This window comes from Coloeus monedula (assembly GCF_965178545.1).
Source record: "Coloeus monedula genome assembly, chromosome: 11".
In the NCBI taxonomy this organism is placed as follows: domain Eukaryota; kingdom Metazoa; phylum Chordata; class Aves; order Passeriformes; family Corvidae; genus Coloeus; species Coloeus monedula.
The window spans coordinates 15,534,654-15,560,844 of NC_138791.1; the positions used below are offsets into that span (position 1 = coordinate 15,534,654).

A 26,191-nucleotide genomic window follows, 5' to 3' on the forward strand; every position below is an offset into this window, starting at 1 on the left:
ATGGACAGTATTTCCTAAATTTGACATTAGTCTGCATTCTTTCTCTCTGCCACATGATGGAGATAATGATGTAAGATATATAAAGAGTGCTGCACAGACCTTAAACTTCAGAGAAAGAAGTTTCAGCTTGGTTTATAGCAGTTGTTCCATTAATGTTGGTTTTGCACTAGCATTGATGGAGTAGTTTTCTCAATAGTATCCATGAAGTGTTTTGTTTAAAGCAGTGTTTGCTTACTTGTTCTTTTTGGTATGGTTTGGATTTTTCTTTTTTTTCCTCCACAAGGCCAAATAAGCAGGAATACCCTTACCAAATAACCAGGGGTAGTGATGCAGCAAAATACCAAAGTCTGTATTTGGTAAAACATTCAAAAGAACTTGGTTAGCTTACATTAACTGTATTGGGACTTTAAATTGTACTTAAACGTTAATGGTTTGGGCTCAGATATAAGTAAGGCTGCTGTGTATGTTCTGTAAAAGCAAGGAATTTGCAGCAGTTCCGGTTTAACAAGTTTTAAAAAAGCACATCCTAGAGCCTGCTCTCACCATGAGATGGGTCTGTGCATCCTGGGAAGGACATGGTAGAATCCAGATTAGTTGATCTTTGTGTTGTACTGTAGAACCTTTGCATCCACCCTCTTCTTTCTCCATCTAGAGCGCCAGTCCTAATCCAGAAGCTGTGTGCAAAATTCCCAGTAATTTCAATGGCCTTTGGATCTGACCAAGATGCAAAGGCAGAGATGGATTTCCTCTTGGAAATTTTTTTAGTGATGCTCAGAAAACTCCTGGCAAGAGATGTATTTAATTTTTATGGCAAGAGCTGCTGTGTTATATTTGTAATCATAATGTAGTAACAAGACATTTGTAACAAAGCTAGTATAGGTTGAGATATATCCAGGATGGGAGAAACACATGTTTCTTCCCCATCTGGTTTTTTGGGTTTTTTTTTTGTGGCTGTTACTATGAGGACAAGACTGCCTTTGCTGATGCCAGTGCAATTACAGCTGCACTGTTTTCCAATTTTTTAGACTGAATATTTGCTGGATGAAGCAATACTCTCACGCCTCTCCACAGATCCACCTGCCTTGTGAGTCAAACATGCTGTCTTTGATTCGAATCCTGGGTTCAGTTTTGGGCCTCTCACTACCAGAAAGACATTGAGGGGCTGAAGCATGTCCAGAGAAGGGAATGGAGTTCAGAAGGGTCTGGAGCACAAGGAATAGCTGAGGTAGCTGGGGGTGCTCAGCCTGGAGAAAAGGAGGCTCAGGTGGGACATTACCACTCTCTACAGCTCCCTGAAAGGAGTAGCCAGGTTGGGATCAGTCTCTTCTCCCAGGTAACAAGTCCTGGGGTAAGAATAACAGGCCTCAAGCTGCAGCAGGGGAGGTTCAGATTGGACTTTAGGAAAAAATTCTTCACTGAAAGAGTTGTCAAGCATTGGAAGAGGCTAGCCAGGGAAGTGGTTGAGTCACCATCCCTGGAGGGATTTAAAAGCCATGTCGATGTGGCACTTGAGGATGTGGTTTAGTGATGTGCTTGGCAGTGCTGGGTTAACAGTTGGGCTCAATGATCACAGAGGTCTTTTCCAATCTGAATGATTCTTTGATTTTGTGAATCTATGCTGCTTGTTTAATTCCTCATGCTTAGGTTCTTATACCACCTGCAAAATACTCACTTGAGGAATTGTTCAACTCTGATACTGCAAATCCACCAGTCCAGTGTCCACTTGAGAATGTTTTTTTCTTTGATTAGCATTTCCAAGTTTGTGTTTAGAGGCTATTCCTTGATAGGTACCTTTCATAAGGCATTTTTGTAATTCTACTTACCTTTAAAATGTCCCATGTATGTAAAATGTCCATTAAGATGCTCTCAGAGTCAGTGAACTGACATGCTGCCCAGACAGTGTGTGTGTGTGCACCCATGGGCTGATGTAATAGCTCCTCCAAATGTTAGGAGTTTTTCCTCAGAAGACTTTTTCCAGAAATGCTGCTCTCCATGCTCTTGGGTTCTGCTCCTGTTTTTTTCATGAGAACAAAGATTAGTCCTTCATGGTCCTAAACTCAATGCATGTGCATGACTTAAAGGCATTACCTGCCAATAAATGGGAGATTAGCTGCGGCTTGTGTATTTCCTGATCAGTTCAGGTTTTTTCAGATGGCTCGTTGTTATCCCGTTTCCTTTAACGATGGGACACTTTAATGAGTTTGCCATCTGACATACATCTGCTTCCTGTTAAACAATACCTTCATTCTTCTGGAGCTGCTAAACTCATCTTTTATCCTACAAGATTTTTATCTGTGCCCTGAAAACAGCATGTACAAATCGGTGTCAGCATATTAATTTACTTGCTAAGGGATTTTTTTTTTAATATGTTGTTGAAAATGAATAGCAAAACGGGCATCTCCTTTAATGCTTATTTGTTGGAAAATGGGAGAACATGGATATTATTTGTGTAATTAGGGGCTGGTCACTCCAGCTCATGTTAGAAATCCAATAAAATCGACTTTTGTGGCTGACATTATACAATCTCTAATAGTTATTGTGTTCTCCCAGCAGAGTAAGAAGGGGTTGGGGGTGGAATTTGATGTTTTTAATGTTGTTTCTTTGAGGAAAGAGCCTTCAATAGCTCAATGATGGTCTGTGTCACGTGTGTGCAAAGTTAGGGCTCTGTGATCATCAAGATTCTTAAATCAATCCAGCCTGCATTGAGTTTGTGCATCTGCCCCAGTGCCTCTCTTTTTCCCATGTTTTGGGAACACGCAGATTGTTGTGCTGGATCTCTGACTATCTTTCCCCTTCCCTGGTCAATATTGCCCCTGCAGAAAAATATTTTTTCCTTTATTTCTCTTTACTTTTTAAATCACAGAACCTTTTTCTCATAGAGGGTAAACTGAATTTTCCTTTTACTTATCTTTACTACATAATATGCCATACAAGTGGCTTTTATAATGAGTGTGGGGCTATTATAAAGAGGAAATGTGGATGTGAGGTTCTGCCACATAGGTCCAAAGGACATCTGTGAGAATGGCTTGTAACCAAATTAAGGGACCCTGTGGGGCACATAATGTTTTGTCTTGGAAAGGAACTTAGCTCCAACCATTCACATATGCCAGGTGACAAGTGGAAATACTTTGGGGTTAGAGCTGGGGAAACAGAGGAAGCAAGGTGCAAATATTTATTTGAGAGTTAGCGGATGCCTGAACAAGAATAATGACTATAATTCAGGAATTTTGTATTTCTTCCCATTTGTAGCTTGCAGTTTTCTCCCAGCTCACACAGGGTTAATGTTATTTGCTTGAAAATGAGGGAATTGCTGATTACTTCAGGTGGCTGCTGGTGCACGATCTGGAACCTTTGTTTTAATTATACTCTTGGCATTGTTGAGATGGATGTTTCTACCACCCTAAATGCCATTCCTTTGTCTCTGGCAGTGCTGCACAGCCGCATGTTCAACACTGAAGGCCTGTGAAAAGTTGTTTGTTGCAAATGCAACTTGATAGTTTCCCCTGTGATGGCTGAGCTTCCCATGGGGCTCCACCTCTCTGGCTTCCTGCAGTTGTACAGGAAGGTGCTGTGTGTGAACTTGGTCTTTCACTGTTTTCCTTAAGGAGTGAAGCCAAGAGATCTTCCACGGTCATTGCTATGCCAGCGTTGTTAGACTTGCCCCAAAAGCTTTGTTTGTTTTTGCATCAGTATTTATTAACAAAGCCCTCCATCATTTGTTTAACATACAAACTTGTCCCTTCTTCCACCCTCTCCCAACCTTCCATCTCACAGAGCTGCAGGAACACAGCTGATGGCTTTGACAGTCTTTTATTCATTTTAAGATTACAAATTACCTTCTTGTAATTTGGTTCCTTGTGGAGTCTGCAGTTTTTCGAGGAGGGTCTGGGAGACAATATTAATTGAAGCTTTGCAAGAGAATAAGTCTGCTTTGTCAGCTCTGGGGTATCCCATCGATGATGGGTCTTAAACACCTTTACCTTCAGTCAGTAGAAAAGCTGTGAAACTTCCAAATCTCCTTGATGGTGGCTATTGCTATGACCTCTGACGTGACCAGGGGCCAGGCTTGCCTCATTTCATGCTGTCTTTTCAAAGCTCATCCTGGGGAAAGTATATTTATAGCTGGAACATCAGTTTATCATAATCCAGATGTATTGGGCAAGTGCGTGAAGAATTTTAGGAGGGCAAGACACTGAACCAAATTTGCTGTGATTATTAACAGAAATGTTTAACTCCAGTGGGCTGACAGGGTTGTTTTATTCTGCTTTAACTTGAACCTATTAAAAAGACTTTCTATCCTTTATAAAGAAGCTAGGAAAAAACGGTATTGTAAAAGGGACTTAGGTAAAGGAACGATTGTTCTCCTTAAATTTACTGTTTATGCATCCCTAGAAAACAATACATTTTTGCTATTCAGAAGTGGGTTATTAGACTTTTCTTTGCAGTTACAATGGAGAAGGCACAGTTTGGCACAGCAGCTCAGTACTCCTCATAAATACAGACTTGGACAGTGATGGCCCCTCTGTCCTTGTCACGGTGAGTGCAGGTGACAGGTTGGGTGCAAGTTTGAGAGCTGCCCTGTGAGGATGAAATAGGTTCTCCCTGAAGTGAGCAGATGTTCTTGCTGCTGGCCCTTGTGACATTCATACTCTCAAAATCCTCTTCATGAGTGTTTGCTTTTCTCCCATTGCTGTTAATGTAGGGAACAGTGGAGGTGTGGGTGAGAGCAATTTCTGGGATGGAGGTGCATTTTCAGGAACACTGAGAAAGCTCTTACAAGGTGAGCCTGTTCCTCGTCTGGCTGTTTATGCCAATCTCTCCTCCAGTATTTACTCTAACATTTGTAAAAACAGATAAGTCTTCTGGAGAGCAAAGCCTGCTGAACTGGGGACAGGGAAAACCTGAATAAACAAACGTGCCACAGATTAGTGAGAACATCTGTAGGTTTTATATTGTTTTGAGAACACATACCACAGTTTTTCATTTCTTATGCTTTTTTGGTTTCTCCCTTTCTGTCTCTCTCTTTTCTTCTTCTTTTTAAATATATTGCTAATAAAGGTTGGAGGTAGGAAGCACAGCTGGACTCTGCATGACATGCCACTGTTTAATTTCTAGCTTGGAGGATGAGAAGAAGAGTAGTTTTATTGTATCCTAGAAGAGAATAAAGCCACATGCAAATACCAGCCATGGACATCTGTTTCCTCTTTGTGTGAAAGAATTCTCATATTTGGAAGGGAATCCCAGTTCTGAAGGGGCTGATGAGGTTTTGTTTTTTTTCTTTTGGTTCTTTCCCCCATTCTTTACCACTCCTTCAGCATGCTGCCCTTGCTCTGGCTGCTGTTTTCCTCAGGACAATGTCAGCTTGAAGTTTAGCATCAGATATCAAATGGGTGAATTTTGAGGTACTTTAAAATGTTGTGTTGTAGTTACAAAGAGCATTATTAAGTTCCTCCTTAAATTTCTTTTATTTAATTAAACAGTATTTGGTCGGAGGACTTTTGCTCTGTCATCAATCTTCAGTACTTACAGGTTGGTATTTTTCTTTAGAAGCGAGATGTGTGTATCTGTTGCTCTGGCCAGGAAGTGCAACTATTTCTAAAAGTAACTTATTAAACATAATAATTTAAAATACTTTGTATCAGGAGAATTAAGTAGATGTGTAGAAATAAGCATCTGCAAAGTTCATTACCTTAAGTTAGGCATCAGGTGCTAAGGACTACAGGGATTAGAGTAAATGATAATTTCACTAACCTGTAAAACATTTTAGAATAATTATTTGCAGCTGTCTGGGGGCTTTAAATTTGCCTTGTGTGTGTGTTTAAGGGTTGACTCTGATGAACAAACAGCACAGTTATATAACATTAGGCCAGACATGAGAACTGGTACTCTCTGTCTATTTTATATTAATGTCGAATGAGAGGTTGGTGGAGCTTGCCAGGGTTTCATATTTGCTGGCAGCAAGTTACCCACATGTGTGGACCACATTTTTATTGTTGCCTTAGCCTATTTCGGGCAGAAATATCTCTGCTTAACAGGGTATGATTCTGTTCATTGCTGAAGAGCTTTTCTTTTAAGAGGCAAAATACGAAAAGGAATGAAATGCTGTAAGTATTCAAATTAAGAAGTGTCCCCAGACTGCAAGATTTTGTCACATCTGCTGTGGTGGAAGAATAAAGGGCAATAAGCCATCTAAAGGCTTTTTCATGGTCAGATGAGCTACTCTTGCAGAACTATTTCTTTTTGCGTATATTAATGCTACTTTTGGGTGTGGGCTGTTTAGTCTGGTCTCTTAGGGAGACAAGGCTTATGCAAGCAGGGTGTTTGCACACATGAACACACAGCAGCCTGCACAGCCCTTCCACATCTTGACCACGGAAATGTGGTGGAAGGACAGAGGCTGCAAAGATAAATAGGAGTTCCTATAACATTCTTGAAAATATGTGTGTGAGGGGAGAATAAAGATGATTAAGGGGTTTGAGGGAAGGTTTGCAATAGGAGTTGAACTTTCAACAAGGGGTGTGGAACAGATCTTGAGAAGAAATGTGATGGAGGTCCCTGTCATGGGAAGATTGCCGAATGTGGCTTGGAAATTATTTGGCTTCAGAGAATCTGATGACAAAACATGAATCTGCAGGAAGACAGACTCCCTTTCATTCCAATACCCCTGAAATTGCTTGTGTGGGTTTTGTTTTTAAGTCAGGATGTCAGACAGGATCCAATGGGTGACTGTAAGAGATGTAGGACATCTCTTTAGGATCTTCTTAGTGCAGCAAAGGTGCTGCTGGCCTGCTTGGTGATGGTGGTGCTTTCTATTTTGTTTGGGATTTTCAAGTTTTTAAACTCTAGTAAAGTGTGACTTACAAATGTTTAGACCCTTATCCTGCAGCCCTCCTAGAGAGGAGGAAGCCGAGTGGCTGTGCAGGTCCCACTGACACACATCCAAAATCTTCCTGGGTGTTTCGGATGCTGTGCATTGCTGCATCCCATGGGACATGTGGGGAGAAGGGAAACCCATAATCCCCATCCAGCCCTGGCTCCCCTGAGCAGGACACAGAAAGCAAACACCACTAGCAATGAAAATCAAATAGCACTTGTGAACGAGTTTCCCCTTTGACTGAAATGCTTCTAGCTAGGAGATATAAAGGGGATTATGTCAAAAGCTTCCCTTGTTGTCTTATTAACAGCTGCATCATTTTACCACTCATTCGCAAGCATAAAAAAGCAAAACTTGGAGGCTGTACTTGAAAGCTTGTTTTGTTTGGTGTACAGCTGGATACAGAGCATTTCCTTTTTTTTTTTTTTTTAAACAAATTTGAAGCAAATGTATTGGTTATTGTTACTTATTTTTACTTATTTTTTTGGTCTAGATATAGAAGATTATGTTGCTTTTCGTTTTACATTGCGAAGAAATTTTTCCATATAACTTCAGTTCAACAATGCTGCAGTAACATGTGGGTGTATATATATCTTTTCATAAATATATCACCACACATTATTGTTAAAGATCTGGACTTCTTCACCCAGTATTAAAAATGAAATTTAATTGCTACACTAGAGTTTCAAGACCCTGATAAATAAGAGCCATGTCTGACCTTTATTGTGGGGCTCTGAGATGCCACCAGGGATATTGCTCGTTGTCCAAGATGACAAACTTCCTCTGAGATTTCAGTTTGTCAGCTCAATGTACAGCAGTGACATTGATTTCTTCTCACTGCCATTTCCTGCCTGAATAGATAACAAATTTTCTGTTGCAGGTGTCTGTCAAGTTTAGTTTTGCCTGGCAGATTAACTTAATAGACTCATTTATTAATCATTACATGCAGCACAGGGGAGCAGACAATACTCTGACTCCTGTGATGTTGAGTGGATGTTCCATTTCAGATTCCTTTGTGTAGCTTGAATTTAGGTTTAATAAGCCATTCATATCTCTAGTGAACATTTTTAACCTGACATCACTCAGAGAAAAGATATCTGCATTACGTAAGCGTGATCCATTTTGAGTATCTACTCCTTTTCATGGTAAAAGATGCATAAGTGCTTTCTGAGACGAAATAATTTGATATATGAACTGCCAAATCAGCCTAAACTAGGAGGAAGATTAAGAATGATAAAAGGAGAAGAAAACAGGTAGTTGGAGGAAGATTTGAGTCTGGGGTTGACTGCCTAACAGAGAGGAGGAGATAATGCAGAAGCTTTAGGAAGGGGCAAAGCAGACCCGCAGATACAGCTGTAGGGTGATCCTAGGACAGGCCAGTGTTTTCCTGGAGACCCTTTTCTCTGAGATATCTTGAGACAGATATTCAGCCTGGAGATAGCAAAGGCAGGGTTGGTACCAGAGGTAGGCATTAGACAGGGCTTCTCAGAGTGGTGAAGGACAAGGAAGAATGTAGTGGAGAGCTTTGTGGAGGAAGAAATATAATAGAAGGCATAAACTTGGAAAATGATGTCTCTTGTTGCAAAGTGCTTCAGTGTGTTCATAATGAAAACTGACTGATGAGTTGAGGTTTTTATGAGGGCAAAATCTGGGAAGGACATGGAAATGCAAAGGCACTGCTGGGACAGGTGGCAGCAGGAACGAGCCTAGACAGAGATGCAGGCTGTTGCTGGACAGAATAACCCCGTGTTACAGGCAATAAGAAGAGAACCGCCAAGCTTCTCCCTGGGGTTTTAGTTGGGTTGTGGTAGCTCCTCACAACCTGCTTTTAATTCTCAAGGGAGCCTGTTCATGGGAGATCATGGGAGATGTCCAGGAACGTTTTTGCAGCTGATGCCCAACTGCAGAGCCCTGGTTGCAGCACAACAGCTCAGCATCTGTGAGGGTCTGCACTGCTGAAGATGTTTTTTTGCCAAGCTGTGTTCCTGGCCTTGGGAACGTGTTTCTTGAACCATCCTTACGGCTTTCTTGGCTGACTGTCAAACCAAGAATGTCCCTGCACTAGATCACACTGCTTATTGCTCTTCTAGGCCACCCTGGTAACAATACATTAACCTCTCAGCAGGGAACGTGATAAACAAAGTAAAACTGCTTTAGTGAAACCAGTCATTTAATGGCAGCATACATAAAGTGTCCGTAAAGATTTGTAAGTGTAATAAGCTGCAGTTCACTGAGGGAACAATAACTGTTCCTAATTTAGCCAGCTGAGGAACATGCCAACCCAATTTGCTTTTGTAACATTATGTTGGTTTTTTTTTTCTTTTCCCACCTCTCCAGATTCCTTTCTCTCTGGTACAGTTTCCCCTCTGGGAGTCCTTAAAGGTAAGTTCTCTTTAGTGATGGAAATGTAAGTTACACATTTTGCAAAGGTTTTCCATGGTAACTTATCTAACTCAATTATTGTGATTATGGGTGTGTCCAAGAATCAGTAATTATGTGCCAACCTACCTGTGCATGTGAAGATCATTTGCCTGAATATCTGAAAAATAGCAGGAATATCTAACCACTGATCTGTGGCATGCAGGCTAGATTTTACTCACAGCTTGCCAGAAATCTTATCTTCAGCTCGAACTTTTTTTACTGCTTAAAAAGAGTGGGAACCACCTTGTGTCGTGGGATTTCTTTTTTTTTATTTATTTTAACTTTTTTTAGTGTTTTGGTCTTCATGGTAAAAGGAAATTGCGAATGAGAAAACTGTTTCAGCCTGGGTTTTGTGAACATCACTGAAAAGCTATTTTGATTGGCTGCATGTACTTTATTTTAAAATCATTTAAAGAAGGTGTCAATACATGATGTTTTAACAGTGCAGTTGTTTGGAATGATATGCTGTTCTCCCACCAGCAGCTGGTTGCTCTGTTTACCATGGTCAGAGTCACGATCCAGATTTTGAGTGGACAGTTGGATTTGAAGACATGTAATTTCTCCATCCCTCTCTGTTTCTTTGAACTCACTGCAAAAGATGAAAGGAAGGGTTTTTCAAGTACTTGGAGGTCATAGGGTGGAAGCACAAAGAATTATTGCAGATCATTAAAAGCACTGTAGCAAAATATATTTATAAAAGAGGAGCTGGAGAGAGAAACTTTCTTCTTGGTAGGAGTGCTGGACTTCTGAGCAAGCTCGTCATGGAGACCCAAACTGGGTCCTTGTATGTTGAATTGGGACAACAGTTTGTCCTCTTGCTGTGTGTCTGTAGCTGGGGCTGTTTGGGGGGGACAAGTCCACAGTGTGAATGTTTGCATGTAGAGGCTTCAGGGAGTTCGAAATAAAGGTGAGTCCACAGGCAGGAGGAGAAGGAAAATCATCAAGAGCTTTTGCAGAACTGAGCTGTGTTCGTGGAGGATTCTGTAGGTACTTCATGAGCTCAGCCTGCTGTGGGGTCTGGGTATCATCCCACTGCACAGGGGAGCTTGGGCTGCCTTATTAGGAATCTGTTTCCCTGCCAGTGTCCAGGAATGGCTTTCTGTAAACTCTTCAGCAGTGGTACTGGCCCAACCTGCTAATGGTTAGTGCAGCAGCCGTGTTTGGGAGCAAGAGGTGGCAGTGCTTAAAGGGAAAAAGTGCAGTGTTCGTGCCAAAACCACATAAACCAGAAACATTGTGTAGCTGTTTTCAGAATGTAAAGTTGTTTTAACTAATGTCCACGTAGCTGTGACAGTAAAATGTACTGTTTGCATTACAGGCTTTAAAGAAGACAGTTTGAATTTAGCTAACTGCAGGAGTGAGTCACTCAGAATGAGGCATCATGTTTAATCTAAAGAGGTCAGTGCAGATCCGAAGAGAAACAAAACTTGTGTCAGTTTGTTCCACAAACCTGTTGCATTATATTCTTCTGATGTGGAGTCAAGAGTAGAGAACTGCAAAAATCAGTCTGGCATACTCAGTCACTTTGGCTCAGCACAGGGAGAGAGAGCTTAGGGTTTGTCATATCAAAGCCAGGCAGTGAAAGCAGAATACATTTTGTTTATCTGAGTGAAGCTCTTAAAAAATTGCCCTGACAGTACAACAAAGGACAAAAATCATTATGGTCCCATCAAGAGGATGGATGTGGCCAATAGCATCACTGGGAGTATGGTTGAGGGTGTAGGGCTCCTGACGGGTGCATGAAGGGAGCATGAACAGACAGTAATTACACAGAAATAGAAATGCAAAGGACAAGAGAAAAATGGCACGAAGCCTGAACAGAAGAGAGTTATTGAGATGATGCCTGAGGGACTATTCTGCACTGTATTAATAGGATTACTTGAGAAAGTAACTGTGGGAGCAGTTGTGTATGATGTGTGTGGGCCATCTCACTGAGGAGAACAGAACAAGTGCTGTGGCTGTGTCATTTTTAAAACCATTAGTACGAAGTTACATAAGCTGATGGAAGATAGACTCAGTCTTATGATTCCCTGAACAAGCTAATCATAAAAATGAGGAAAATCTTTCCACTGTGAAAGGACAGTTAGAGAGGCACATGGAAGAAGGAGAGAGTTTCCTTTTCCTTCAGATATGGCTGACTGCAGCCAGCAGCAGGGTGTTAAGCTTAAAGAAGCCTAATAAAGGCTTGTCATAGGTAGCAAATTGTGTGTTTCTATATCCCATTTTCTCTATCTGCTTTACTCTGAGCTGCTCTGGTTGTTCCTTACGCGTTAGTCACAGAGTTTACATGCACAGTTTTCTCCTGTCTGTGAATGTGCACCAGCTGTTTCCTGTGAGAGCAAACTTGCATGCCATGCACTAAACCATGTTGAAAGAAGAGGGAGCATTGTATAGATTACTGAACTATAAGGTTACATTGGCTGTGGGTGCTGGCAAAGGGAGGATTGCAGTAATTAGCAAGAAACAGATACTGCTTCAAGTACAAGTCTTACTGATAGTGACCCAGGTGAATACACAATTTAGGAACAGGTAATAGACTCCTTTCTTAGTCCACAATGGCTCAAGAAACAACAGTAAAGTAATTATGGTGCTTTTAATTAAAAATAAAGTCTTTTTAAAAAAATATTTAGGTAGCATCCACTGCTGTAAGGTGTGCTTAATGTCCTTTCTCTTCTCGGTTCTCCATTTTTCTCAATTTTTTAAAATTTTGCTTGAGGCACAGATTATTGCTATAAACCAAAAGAGAGAAGGAAACTGTGCTATGGTGTATCAGATTTCAGGACCTTGTAATTCCCAACCAGGGTGGGGTAGTATAGCTCTTTTCTGTCTCTTTAGTCCAAGTCTCACAGGTAAAACAATTTTGAATTCTTCTCAGAGTTCAGGGAAAGAAGGGAACGTGTTACAAATTTTATTCACTTTCTGCTACACCAACCCTCAGAAGAGCACCGTGGTTGAATATTACTGTGACAGTTTGATCAAGTTTACATTCTTTTGTGTGGGGTTAATGCTTCTGATCCCATCTCAAAACCAGGTGGCCCTGAAGAAAGGCAACAGAGCATAGATATGGTGTGCTTCCCAAATACCAGTCAAGCACAGAGCCTTCCATATTAGTTCAGGTTTTGGAATTAATGTTGTAAGATACAGTCCCCTTGTTTGCTGCCATGGAATTTCCAGGGTGCCTCAGTAACTTGCTTTGGAAATACTATATGTGTGTTCTCCACTGTGGGAATTTCACATTGTGGGCTGTGTATTTGGCATGGAATTGTTGTGGGTTACACGGAGCCTGGTGCAGCTCCTGCTTTCACCCTGCTGCCAGGGCTGTGCAGTCTCTGCTCAGATGACTGTGGCCTCGTGGAGCCCATGCCTTCTGTCTTAACTTTTATTCTCTTCTGTTCAGACATTTTATTCAGCGCTTGTAATCATCATATCCGAGTTCCTACCAGCAGCACATAAGTGATTTATCATAAGTTTCATGTTTTAATCCATAATTCTTTTCTTTTAGAACTGAGAAAAAAGACAACTTTCATTTCCGCTGTGGGGGGCATTACAGAAATACAGGGCATCAGGTGGGGGTTTTTTTTCAGTAAAATAGCATTTTAAAACCCTACAGAAAATCAAGATCCTCTGGTTAGGTTTGAGTCCAGAAACATTTTGTTAAGAATGCCTGCTTCTTAAGACTCAGTGGAAATGGTCAGATCCCGTGGAGAACAGTGCTGTGTGTAAGATAAACCCTTCTCAGGTGAAACAAGACTCAGTCCTCTTGGGTTTTATATTTCTGCATGTTGGCTGCACTTCAGAGCCTCTGAGAATTACTCAAATGCAGCTGTACAGGGAGAATGGTCTCTTTATAGACCAAATGTATTGTATGTCTGGAGAAAAGGCCTTGGTAGGCAGTGAGGAGGGAAGGAGCAGGCGGGACAGGAGGACATAGGTCTCAAATGAGTTGACTTAAAAACAAGGGGGTTTTTGTTTGTTTAGTTGGTGGATTTTTTTAAGGAAAACAAACCTACTGTCCTGGGAACCTTTTGTCTTTTTCATTAGACAGGTCTGACTCGTAAGATCAGACACTTGGACATTGCTAAGACTATGGAACATCAGGGTCAGCCAGCCCTGCCCCTACAAACCCAACCTCCCTGGGAGGGCTGGCACAGACTGTGCTGCTCCACTGGCCCAGGAGCTTCAAAGAAAGATAAAAATCTTCAACTGACCATGCTCAAGGTGATGTCTGACTCTTCTGGCACTCAGTGGGACCAGGATTTCCCTCTGTCTCAGTGCTGAGCAAAATTTAGAACTCTTAGACTTCCTGCAGATCTAGTGAGCCCACAATTTTTTGTCACTGGTTTTAGCAATAAAATAATTTTCTCAAACCTGTAGGTCTCACAGTATAACAGGTGTTATACAAAAAGAGAATGGGGAGAGTCCAGCCATTCCCCTGTGAGGCTGAGCAGGATCAGAGAATTGGCTGGGTCAGAACAGGAGTTCCATGGGTTGGTTCTAAGCTAGTTTCTGCCCACACAATAGAGAGCAGGTTTGGGGTTGGACTTCAGTCCTTTGTTTTCTGTTCAGGTGCAGCTGTAACCATAGGCACAAGGCACTTGTGTTGAGGGGCATGTGCTGGTGCACTGAACTATAGATCTAGAGGACAATAGCACATGTGCTCATTTGCTTGGTTCTCTTGGTTCCCCCCTCCAGAGAGCTCAACTTCTGGGGGCTGGTATAGGCAGTATAGGGTGTGAACTGATTTTAGGGGTCAGCTCAGCCTTGCTCTTGGTCATCAGTGAAGATAGATTTTGAGATATATCTTGAAACTTGCTGTGCAAAGACTGCTTGATGGCTTTCTGTGGAGAGTGAAGACTCTAACCTTGGTTGAAGCTCATTGCACCTGATTTTTAAAGTTAATAAGAAGGAAAAGTTTACAGAATACTTCTGCCCAGGCAGGTGGGGTTCTCAGCAATAATATGTGTTTATAACTCCACCATTGAATCAATAAACCACATGCTATTTCCCTCCTAAAATTTACAGTCAGATCTGTTGCTGCTTAACAGGGCAAGTAGAAAATAGAGGCATGTAGCCAAACTAGGCCTTGAATGGCTCTTTCCCTGCTCTACAGGTAGGTGACTGTTTTCCTTTTTTCCTGGAGAAGTCTAGTATTTCTTTCCTCTGTGCTCAGCTGCATATAAGTCAAGAGTAAATGAAACCCAGGCCCGGCTTTAAAGCCATTTCCTTGCAGGCAGTGTAGTAAGTGTTCTACCATGCCTCGCTCCCTCTTTGAGTAACAGTTGGGCTGATTTTGGGATTAAGTCCTAATGGTTAAATAACACTGTCTGCCATTTGCTTAGGTGCTGAATCAGGAAAACAGCTTTGCACGGGGCGTTTGGGGGCGGGATGTAACGTGTCCATGCCATGAGCAGAGCGGCTGCATTTTTCTCACAAAGGAACAATGCACCCAACAGCTGTTGAGCAAACAGCCCTGGCTTTATTGCTGCCACAATAAGTGTCATTCACGCTGTCCTGGGGCACAGCCCAAGGAATGCTGCACACCATCTGCACCAAAGGGAGAGAAACAAATGCAACCCTTGCTCACAGCACTGCAGGCACGTTTGGGAAAAGTCAGATGGCCTTGGATCATCAATGCAGCATTTAAACAGACCAGAGGAAAACAGGCTTACACAGTCCATAGATACAGAGCCAGATTGTGATGCTCTTGGTCATGCCCAGGCCACAAGAGGTTCTCTAGAAGTTGCTGAGCTTGCCAATGACATCTGGGGATGTTTGAATATCAAAGAGTTTATTTGGACACTTGTTATTTGCTGAAGAATCTTAGCAGATTTATGTAATCCTTCCATGTAATTTATTCACACACACCTATGAAGCACAGATCTATTAGGCAGTAGCAGTGCAGGTGCTCAAGGAAAACCCTGCTGGCTTTGAAGTGATTTTTTAGAAGTTCTTTTTCCCTCCCTGTATGTCCCTTTGTGCCATGGAAACTGGGTGTAGCTGTTCTGCCTTGCCATGGGAACACTGTTTCGAAGAACATTTCCTTTTAACCAGGCTTTTAGCACATCCATTTTGATTTACATCCAAATGGGTCACAGACATCAATGCAGTATTATATGGGCAGAAAAAGGGAATGAAATGCTTTTAACATGAAAAATATGCTCTTGCATATAGGCCAACTTTTGTTCTCTTTCAATTTATCTAGGATTTGGGTGGGTTTAATTCTAGGACTGAATTCAGTACTGGCGTAAGTGAGCACAACTCCATTAGTGCAAATGGAGTCTCAGCATTTATGTCAACAGTGAACTTAGATCATTGAATTTTTCCCATGTTTGGGCTTGCATGTTTCCTGCAAGATAATATACACATGTACTTGCCCATATGCTGCACATATGCACATAAAAATCCACTGAGGAGGACTTTTGGTTCTTTGTTCCGTGTTGACTTTATGTATAGCAACTGCAATCAACTTGTGAATTTTTTGCTTCTCCTGTAGCTAATGTGCCATGCATCTGTAAGGGTCAGCCATGCAGAATGCCACGTTGTGAGTAAAATCCCTAGTAGGAAAGGCAAACATGAAAATTGCTTTTCTTTCCTCAGTCTGCAGGACCGCACATGCACACAGATCCATGTGATTAATTTGTACTGATTTTTTTCTCCCCCGTTATCATGAAGTTGAACACTGTTGTGAACAGAGGGGTACATAGAGATACTATAGATACTTATCATTGGAGTGAATTGTAATATTTATTCAGCTGCAGGCCTCAAGTGTAGTGTATGCCACGAGTTCTGGCTTGAAGAATAGCAAGGCCATGGCAGAGATGTCTCATTCTCTGTGATGCTTCCTGCAGCATTGGCGGTGTTGGGCTGGTCATCAGGTTTGAGAGAAGTGTGAGTATTGCATTTTCCTGGATTACCAAAGCTTAGATGTCCTGAATATAGACCATGACCTGGCTGCGTTGAGAACACAAAGCTGACAGCTGATTTTTGCCACAAACTTTTACTACAAATGCGTGGCAAAGGTGACAGGCATGCACAGGTAAGAGTTGTGTGCGTTGGTCAAAGGTTATTGGCCATCTGGAGGCCAGGTGTCCTCAGCACTCTGAGGAGTCCATGTTTGTGGGCACCAAATACTTACCCGCAGTATTTAAAAGCAGGGGGATGTATTTGCTGCCCACAAACATGGACAAAAGGAAAAAAGTAGTATTTTCTTTTTTTGTTTTTAGATTGAATGGCCTTTGGTATATCCTGAGAGTGACTTTTCCAATGCTCCCTCTGCCCAAAAAAATAGGGTGTCCTTGTTTTCTCAGTATCAAAAGAGCTAAATAATGTTTGTGGTGAGAATTAGGGGACACTGGCCTATGGAGCAGTAAGAAATGGGATCGCTAGGAAGAAAAGTAGGGTTCTGCCCACGAATAAAACTTGACCCTTCTCTGTGAACATTATCCCTGTGAATAATTGGAAATATGCAGTCAGGCTTCCCGCTGTGTCCCATCCCCTGAGGCCACACCCGCTGTATTGCTTTACATGGTGCAGCAATGCACAGCGAGATTTACATATATATCACAGAAAAGTGTTTACAAAAAAAATTAACATGTGATTGAGCTGGGAAGCTGCAGAGGGCCCCAACTGTATGAGTTTCCATGCGCTTCAGCCAGAAGATTTATTTCCAATTTGTTATTCATAAGGGAAGAGAGAGAGAGAGATTGGGATGGGGTCCTTTGAAGTAGAAAACAAAGTCTTCTATTCAGCCTTCCGCTTAATAGAATACACATGACACAGGCTTGGCATGGCGGCTGCTTTCATGTAATGTGCTCCTTGTCATTTTGCTTTCCTAGGCTGCGAATGCTAGTGAGAATGGGTATTGCCCTGGAAAAGTCAGGTTATCCTCTGCAGCCTTCTGCAGCAGGAGCACAGTGTGAGCAGGTAGAAGGCTTTTTGGTGATGGTGGTGGGGAACCCAAGCTGAGCCAACTGCTGCAGTCGTGTTGCTCATAATTCCTGGATTGTGTTTCACGTTGCAGGAGCATGTGGAGAGAGAGCAGTGTCGTTGGGGCTTCTGCAGGCATTACATGGGCACTTCTGCCCTTTTTTGGAGCCTCTGAGCTGCCCCCCTTGGGCTCTGAGCTCTGCCTGACCTGAGCTCTTGCTATTATCCTCCCAAGTGGAAGGCTCTTCTGCTTCTGTGCAGCATCTAGGATGGCAGAGTGTGCTCTGAGCACTGTATCACTGCAGTAACCAGCAATTTTGTTTAAAGTCAGTGTTTTGGGGAGATCTGTATATGGATCCTATGTTTCTTTCCAGGAACAAGGCCCTGGTTTTATAGTAATCTAAAAACCTCTAACAGCTTCTGTGCATTGCCCTGTTTTAATGGTATTTAAACCCACTCAAAGGGTGAGTGTTTTTGAAGAACTTACAGGCCTGACTTACCACAAAGCCCTGTCAATTAGTTGGTCCACGGGCTATGAGAGAAAACTTGTGTTACCTCCAGCACATCATCCTGGCCCACAGCATCGTGCGGTTAGAAAGAATTTGGACCGGAGTCCTGCTGGTCCTCTTGGCCCTGTGACACTTGTTCCTCTTGGCTTCCTCCAGGATCATGTCCTCGTGCCGTGCTTCCCTCTTGCTCTTCTGCATGTTCAGGTTTGGAGCTCTGGGTGAATCACCGAAATTGGAGATGGAAAGAAACACATGAAGTCATCTCATCTTGCCCTTGCCAGCGCAGGATTATTCCCCACAGTACAGTCTTGAGTGCCTTCTCCAATCTATTTTTAAATGACTCAAAGGAGAGGGCTTTCCTCTCCTCCCTGGGGAGGCTGGCTCCGCGCTTCAGTAGACCTCACTGTTGGGGAATTTGCTTCCTGTTCTCCAGCCTCAATTCTCCTTTTCCCTAATTCAATTGAACTGTTGCTGGCTCCACCCTTTTAAACCATTTTCCATGTTGCATGACTGTTGCAAATACCTGTTGTCAATTTGCAGGCATAATGGATGGAATTCATCACCGTTTGCCTTGCTTGGCAGAGGCTCTTTGTGCAGAGCTGCACTAGGAAGCCAGGCTTTATCAGAAACTAGATTTTAGAGCTACATGCCAAGAAATCAGAATGACCTTTTCCCTCTTCTTCGGACAATGACATTAACATAAAACCCCATCATGACTGAGAATATGCTGGGCTTCTGGCAAAGCCATGAACGTCTGAATTAATGGGCTGGTTTTCCTCTTAGTCCTTCAGCAGCTCTTCCACAGTGCATTTTTACATGGCAGCAGTAACTCTTCTGGGTTCGCGGGTTTAGCTGTAGATGTACAGATGTTTGGAGAATGTTTAATTAAAAAATACAGTAATTCTGTTTTTATGAAGAGAAAGCTGTGGCTCCAGCAGCTCAGTTTCTGAACCCTGACTGTCAGTTCAAGGTTTCTTAAGCACCTGAAGTGTTTTGCAAATGGGTGCTGAAAGTGGGATTTATGCTTTGACAACACCCAGATACTCTGGAAGGTAGTTTGTCTAAGAGAGTGTGTGTCCTTCTTCCATCAGGACTGAGTTGCAAGAGAACTGTGTGTCCAAAGACTGTAAGTTATTCCAGAAAAGCATATTATGGTTTTGAAGAATTATGAATCTCTATTTATTTATTTATGAGATGAAAATCAGTTTCTGCTGTGGGTGACGGCAGAATAGCAGCCCATACCGAAAACACCAGGAAAAGAATGGCTAGCATTAAAGAGGCTGGAACCCCTTCAGTGCTTTCGTACAGCAGAGCTGCAGCTATTTAGCTGTGGCAGGGTACCAAACAACATTGTGGCTGGCCATTGTTGCTTGAACAGTTTGATTTTTAAAACATTCAACTGAAATATAACCACCAGCCAAGTTGGAAGAAGCGAGTCACGAGGACAGCATGTTAAATGAAGAGTCAGCAAACAAGAGAAGGGTTCTCCTGCTCCAGCAGGAAGTGGCTGTACTGCAGACCAGGAGTCCAAGAGCAGTATCTCAGCCTAGCACGGCTATCCAGTTGCTTTTAAGAAAATTTTATAGTACAGAAGTAACATGACTTTAAAAAGGAGAATGCCGCAGCTATAAAATAAAATTGCTGATTTCTCTGTGGTGGGCCTCAGAAGGGCCGTGGATCCCATCCCTTTTTGCTCAGTACTGATCCTCACATCATAAACCAGAAACCTCTCCTCCAGACAGCTTCCAGTGTGAAGTGTTTCAGGAGATGGGAAAGGGGTGATGGAGCAGGGTGAAGGAGGAGAGAACACAGTGACTGTAGCTGCCACGGTAAACCCCTCGCAGCAGACTGGCCTTTGCTGCTGGTACTGACCAGGCTCATCAAATAGTGTGACGTGACTTGAGAGGTGTTTTTGGAAGGCACTGTTTAGTTGGGGCTTTAAATGTGTGTGTTTAAACGCTGCTGTGAGTTAATGGATGGGAGCAGGGTGTGTGGGAGCCATGGAGAGGAGGGTGTGTGGTCCCTAATGACACCAAGTGAAAAACAGAGACACACCTGCTTTGGGATATAATGGGAGTGAGAAGAGTAATTTCTTAACGATGGGGGTTTTTGGGCAGTGTGAGGGGAAGGGTTGGTTTAAGAAATGTAGGGGAGCAAACAGGACTTGTATCTGGTGGTAGTGGAAGCTGTTCATTTTAAATGGGAGCCTTGGGTACATCGAGGCTGAGCTGATACTGGTTCTTGCATGCCGCTCTCCCGCTCAGTGTTTTACTTGGTGCTGTTTTATCTGCCAAAAAGAAAATAAATTCACAAAATATTTGCAAAGTTGCATGGCCACAGGCTTAAATACATACATATGAATTCCCTGAAAGCAATTTGCTTCAAGCCCTCCTCAGTTCCAGACGTCTTTCTCACTCCGTCTGCTTGTTCAAATACACAAGTTCCTTGGGAAAAATCACTTATTACATCACTCAAAAATGCCGCAAAAATAGCTTTTCTCTTAAGTTCCCATCCTCAGAGTTAACTCACATGGGGATCAGATAGATTCAAGCATTTAATAACTTTTTATTTTCCTTTCTCTTTAAACACAGGATCTCTGGTCATGGAAGCAGGGTCACGTGGTGGATTCTTGGCAGTCAGCAGTCTGTGGAGCTTTTGCAGGTGCAAAGGATTACATGTTATACTGGGAAAGACTAAAGAAGAAAGGGAAAAATGTGCAAATCTATTAAGTATAGCAGAACAACATTCCTTTGTAATTCAAGTTTGTTTAGAAGAAAACGGATCCAGTTGTTTGGAAATACGAAAGTCAGCAAAGGAAAGAGAAGAAGAAAAAAAAACTCAACTAGGGTGTCTGTTTGAAAGACAACCAATTTGTTTTTGACAAATTTCTGTTATTTAAAAACTGTGGCCCTGTCAGTCAGGCTTTGTGATTATTTCAAAGTTGATTTGTAAAATCCTCATCCAGGAGAAACCTTGCTTGGGTGGGGGTTTGTGCAGCTGTTCGCTCTGAGCACTTCCCCAGGGGCTGAAGTGATTGCAGAGGCCGTGATTCACCATTCCTGTGACAGCTCTGACAGCCACATAGATTAACTAGAGGCAGGAGAGCAGAGGGCCAGCACTGCTCAGCCTGGAGGCAATACCTTCTTCAGCAAAAAAACCCAGAGGATGAAACATCTGGGCAATCTCCAGACACTACAACAAGAATAAAGAGTGGCAGAATACAATACTGCACTATTCATTACCAAACAAGCCAGAAGTTAATTGAATTTTTCAGTAGTCTTCTTGCTTGATTTTAGCCTACTGTACTTGTTTCCAAAAAAACAAAAAGAGGGGAAAAAAATCAATTAATGACTCATCAGTATAGCTGACAAGTTTGAGGGAGGAGAGATTCAACTGTCTTAATAGAAAAAACAGATTAATAGTAAAGGGATGGATAGCCAGAGCTTTTTCCCCACGGAGCTAAAATACATGTTGAGATTCCAAACCAGTAAGAGAATATGTGGAAAAAATAAATCCTGTTTAAAGAGAAATTATAGCATTTCTTGAAAAAGAGATTATCAAAAGCAAAGCTTGTTCTTTGATAGCTTAAAAAATCAGAGTCATTACACTGTATGTAGTTTTTTAAAAATAAGTTCTGTTAGGGGAAATGAAGTATTAATAGCAGCAGAATTCCAGCAGAGACTGAGGCTTCATTTTGAAGGTCACAGAAACTGCACAGCTGAGGGGAGGCAGTGTGGCTGTTGCTGCACAGAGTTAAGTAGATTGGGTGTGTGAGCAGTGAGGGAATGGTTTAGGTAGAACTGATTCCATTTTAGGGCTGAGAGAATATTTTAGGTGACCTCTTGTGGTCTTGTCCAGCTGTATTTTTTCTGTTTATGTTGATGGGAAGGGAGTTTTATTCTGCTTAAGATCCTGTTGTTGGATTTTACACTGACTTCATCAATCAGTGCAAACAAAATAAGAGCGAATGAAGCAGATCTTTCATTTTTGTTTTGAAACAAATCAAGCTAACAGACTAAAAATGCTTTAAAATTCAATCTGTATGTCTGCAGGTGTGATGGGGATCATTACCTCTGTGGATTTCTTTACAGTTAGATTGATACAAAAACTGCGTTCAGGCATGTTCAGAGAGCTGGAAAGGTTATCTGATTTACCCAAGGCCTTGCAGAGTAATTTCCTGAGGTCCAATTTGGTGTCTCAGCTGGAAATTTAGCCCAGTGCCTCCAATTCCTTCTCTGTATGTCCTAATTCTGACCAGTTGTGCTTGGACTTGCTACTATTTAGTGGATGTTCAGCACTGTCTGCTCCTTTTCTAGCAGAAATCTTGCAGAAGGAGCGTCCAGAGGCACAGCTGTGCATGGACATGTGCTCACTGTCCTTTGGCACACACTGGGGACACCAACACTTGGTGTTGGAGGAGACACTAGGTCCTGGAGCAGCACAGAGACTTCCAGGTCCATGTGGTGGTAGATGAGACACTTGGCCTGGTTGCCTTCCTAGGCTCTATTCCCCAAGCACGAATCTTTGAAGAGCTGGAGTTGTAATTTGTAGATCATGTTGTAATTGGTGAGGATGAATATTCTCTGGGTTATCCCTCCTTCAGCCTGGTTTTTCTTCTGTGTGCTTTGTCTCCCTATTCTTTCCTTTTCACCAGCAGTATTGTAATCTTCCTTTCTCATGTGTCCTTTGACGACCTGCTTCAAAGCTTAGGAGGTTGAACTCTTTTTTGGATCAGAACCTTCCCCTCTGTCTCCATTGCCTCCCCCTGAGGTATGGAACAAGCTGGCTCTGATATTGATCTATTCTGGTACCACATCCATTCTATTTCACTGAAAATATTTAGCCTTTTTGCTGAGGGGAGGCAGTGGAACAATAATTTCCTGCATTCTGAACAATGGATTCCAGAGTTAAAAATTATTGACTACCTACATGTAGCTTCAGATGAGGGAAGAAAAAGCCAACCAAACTCTTTATCGCTTTCTTTCCATCCCAAAACAAAAAAATTAAAACCCCACCAGTTCCCTGGGAATTAAACAAGGTGGATGTGTGCATAGAAGTGATTTAAAATCACTGTGTTATAAATCTTAAAAGGCAAATGTTATCCAAAAAACAACCTTTGCACACAGAAATGCTGCCAAAAGCCACCATGGTGGTGGTGGGATGGTGAAATCACACAGACAGGCTTTTCTCCTGTGTTCTTCGCTTGAATTCAATACTTTCTAAAAATATGTTAGAGGTCCTGAGGGGCAGGGTAATAAGCTGAAAGAAACTGAAAGAAAAGTCCTGTTTAGCTTCCCTTTATGGCACACACACGTGTGTGTCTGTATGAGTTGGTTATAACTATTTGGTGAAGACAGAACCAAGAGCAACAATCTGTTGAATTGCATCCCCAGTGCCTGTGAAATGGCAGCAGTTTCAGCCAAAGTGCTGCAAGAGGCCCAACGCTGCCCTCATATGTAAGATAGATGTATGTGATCCATGGGCTTTTAATGGAAATATAATAGGCATGAACATAAATATGAGAGATTTGGAATCCTCTCTGACTCATCTGTTAATAATTTAATCCCTCAGTGCCTTGTCCAGCTTTATCATCATCTTTGGTGTCTTAACAGAGATGTTTGGAGCAGCCAGGGAGTGGGAAAAGGTGATACCTGAGCAGTCAGTGGGGAAGAACCCAAGGGTAGATCTAAACGAGATTTTAAGCCTGAGGTTGTGTTTTAACCAAACCTTGCCTCGTGTCTGAACTGTTTGGACACCACCCCAGATCTGGGCAGGGTATGGAGGCAGAGGAGGGAAGCATGTCCCCATACAGGCATGGTTCTGGTTTCACCCCATGCTCAAGTGTTCTCTGGATTTAGACTGCCTGGCTGGACTACCCCAGCCCTGCAGTGTACCAAGGCAGGCTATCCCAGGAGAGCTTCTGTGTGGGTTTCCTGTGTTCTCCATGGAAGTAGGTCAGTGGCAAGGAAATCCTGCCATTGGGTATTAGCTGTTGGGAAAGAAAAATAGTGCCCTGGAGCAGCAAGGTGATCCCGAGCTTGTCAAAGAACCTAATGTCCATTTAATGTGACTGAAAATTGCCCCTGTTAAGCTGCCTTCTTTGTCACTGCCATAAGAAAAAGTGTGGCTTAACATTAATAATTAATGCTGTGTGGTGACAAAGTCACCAGGAATGGAGGTGCAAGTCCAGTGAGTCATAATGCACTAAGGAGAGCTTTTTGCACATTAACAGGGAGGATTTCCCATCACTTTTGTTTTGATCTAATCAGCTCTGACAAGATTACACACTGTGTCTAAAAGCCTCTTTAACTCTATAGCTCTGAATAAATTTTTGACTAGTTCTCAAGATTTCCCTGCAGAGTCTGCTTGGAACATGCTCCTAACCCTGAATTGGTTAAATCTCTGGAGGGTGCAGTGCTTTGTCTTGGTATTTCTGCTGAAATCCAAAGACGTTCTCAGATCACTTCGCTCTACTTTAGGCAGGTGGTGTTCCCACGCTGATAAAGGACCAGAATAACTTCCTTTTAAAAAAATTTAACATGGTATCAGTAAAATAAAAGTTCAAATAAGAACTTATTGATTGAAGAGTTCTGAAAAAGACCATTTGTGAACTTGGAAATCAGTCAGTGTAAGAGGATGCTGTGAGGTTTAGCATTGGACCTGAGCCACTCAGTTTTTCAACCTGGAAATTGGGATGTGATCCTGAATCGGTCCTGGGTAATCTCCAGATGTCAGTACAGAAAGTAATAATGAAGAAAGCCAATAGTACAGTTCGACTGGAATTTTTTTTCTTTTCCTAAGATGAACTAATTCCAACAAGGAACAAATTGCTGTCTCTTGAAGTGAGCATGACCTACAGAACAGGACTGGTATTGCAGAAGAGAAAGCGGGGGTCTGGCCATATGACAGGAACTCAGAATCAGGGAGAACCCCTGTAATGGCCAGAAGGATTCCCTGGACCCTTGTGAAAAGGGGAGGAGAAGTTAAAATGGTACAGAAAAGCAAGACGCCAAAACTGAAGGAGAACTTGTCTTCCTCCCTTCATAGGATCTTATTTGAGGATTGTGTACCTTTTCCTGTAGCAGCAAATTCTACAGGCTGCGAGAACCTAGGGTTATGAATTGTTCCCAGGTGAAGTATTTCACTCTGCTCTGATGCTTTTAGTTGTGTATGACAGCTAAAATGGTAGAAAGTGCCAGCAGCAACCATGGGGAATATCTTAAGTCTTCAAGTCTTTTTATTCTTATTGCCAAATAAAGGTAAATCATTTTCTGCAGATGTCTGTCACCAGCACTTGCATCAAGGACTGGTCACTGGGAAAGTGTGAGTAGCAGGGGGATTTTCTGTTTAACATCCTGACTTGGTAAAGTTTGGCTGCTCAGCTGATGTGTGAATGTACAGTGACCATTGTAACTTCTTGGGAGATGGATGATGAATTTTCCACTACTGCACGAAGGTTTATTTTCCCAATAGAGGAATTTGTCACTCTGCTAGAAGTACTAAAGAGCCAAGAGCCTTCTCCCATGTGAAAATCCATCTTTATGCATGTTTGCTGAGCCCAAGTCATCCCCAGATCTGTCTAGGGCAAGGGAAAAAGGAGCCTTCTCCAAGACTGAGTTGGTGAATGAGCCTGGACACAGACTGCCTGCAAAGGTGCCTTTTTCTCCATCAGCTCTGCAGAGAAACCAGGATGATTTAGGAGTGGGAGTCTGGATGTGTTTGGGCCTTTCTTGTCCACCTGATACTCTGATGCTTTTCCTGGTTGCTGATTAGTGGAGCAGACTCCAGCCTCATGTGGCAGTTCTTGGTGAGTTCAGTGAGAGCAGGAATTGAATGATTTATTTAATAAATAAGTGATTTAAAGATCCATTGGGCCCTATGGTGTATTAGTGCACTGCACAGCCCTCCTATTTTCAATGAACAGACAGTTTGCATCTGTTCTATCAATCTGGTGATTGGAAGCAGTCAAGTTTTAAGTTCCTTTACCCTGTTCCTGGGTACCTCTGTACTAAGCTTTAAGAGGTCACTGTAAAATTATCTTGAAGATTTAGAGTTAAGGCTGGAGAATATTCATTTTGTCAAACTCTGTCTTCAATAAAAAGCAGTCCCCAACAAATGCTAGCTTTAATCTCATGTTTTTGTCAAGCATATACAAACTTGCTTTTAATTTAGCCGCTATTCTGCTGCTTGTTGTGCTTATGAAGCATTTTATTGTTGCTGTTGCCATTCTGAATTGATTGGTAAATCTGTACCAAATACTTCCCAGTGATGAAAAAAGAAACATTGAAATTTAGTAACAAAAGAGTAGGGAAGATCCAGATGTCAGCTGGGGAAAAAATGAAAACCAATCAACCTTGATTAAACTTTTCAGATAAGAATTTGGGAACATCATGCCAGGATAAATTGTGTTTGTTCTAATCACTCTTATCAGCCAAGACTGAAGCTGCTGCCAATAAGAAAC

The 26,191-nt window shown here is 42.2% G+C and overlaps 1 protein-coding gene across 1 annotated transcript in view; it reads left to right on the forward strand.

Moving 5' to 3' along the window:
* SLC25A26 (solute carrier family 25 member 26) overlaps positions 1-26,191 on the forward strand; it is an 82,825-nt gene that overhangs the window by 47,428 nt on the left and 9,206 nt on the right. The window contains exons 6-7 of the mRNA XM_082288963.1: positions 9,212-9,256; positions 20,322-20,391. Coding sequence (XP_082145089.1) covers positions 9,212-9,256; positions 20,322-20,391 — 115 coding nt within the window. The remainder of the gene's footprint in view (positions 1-9,211; positions 9,257-20,321; positions 20,392-26,191) is intronic.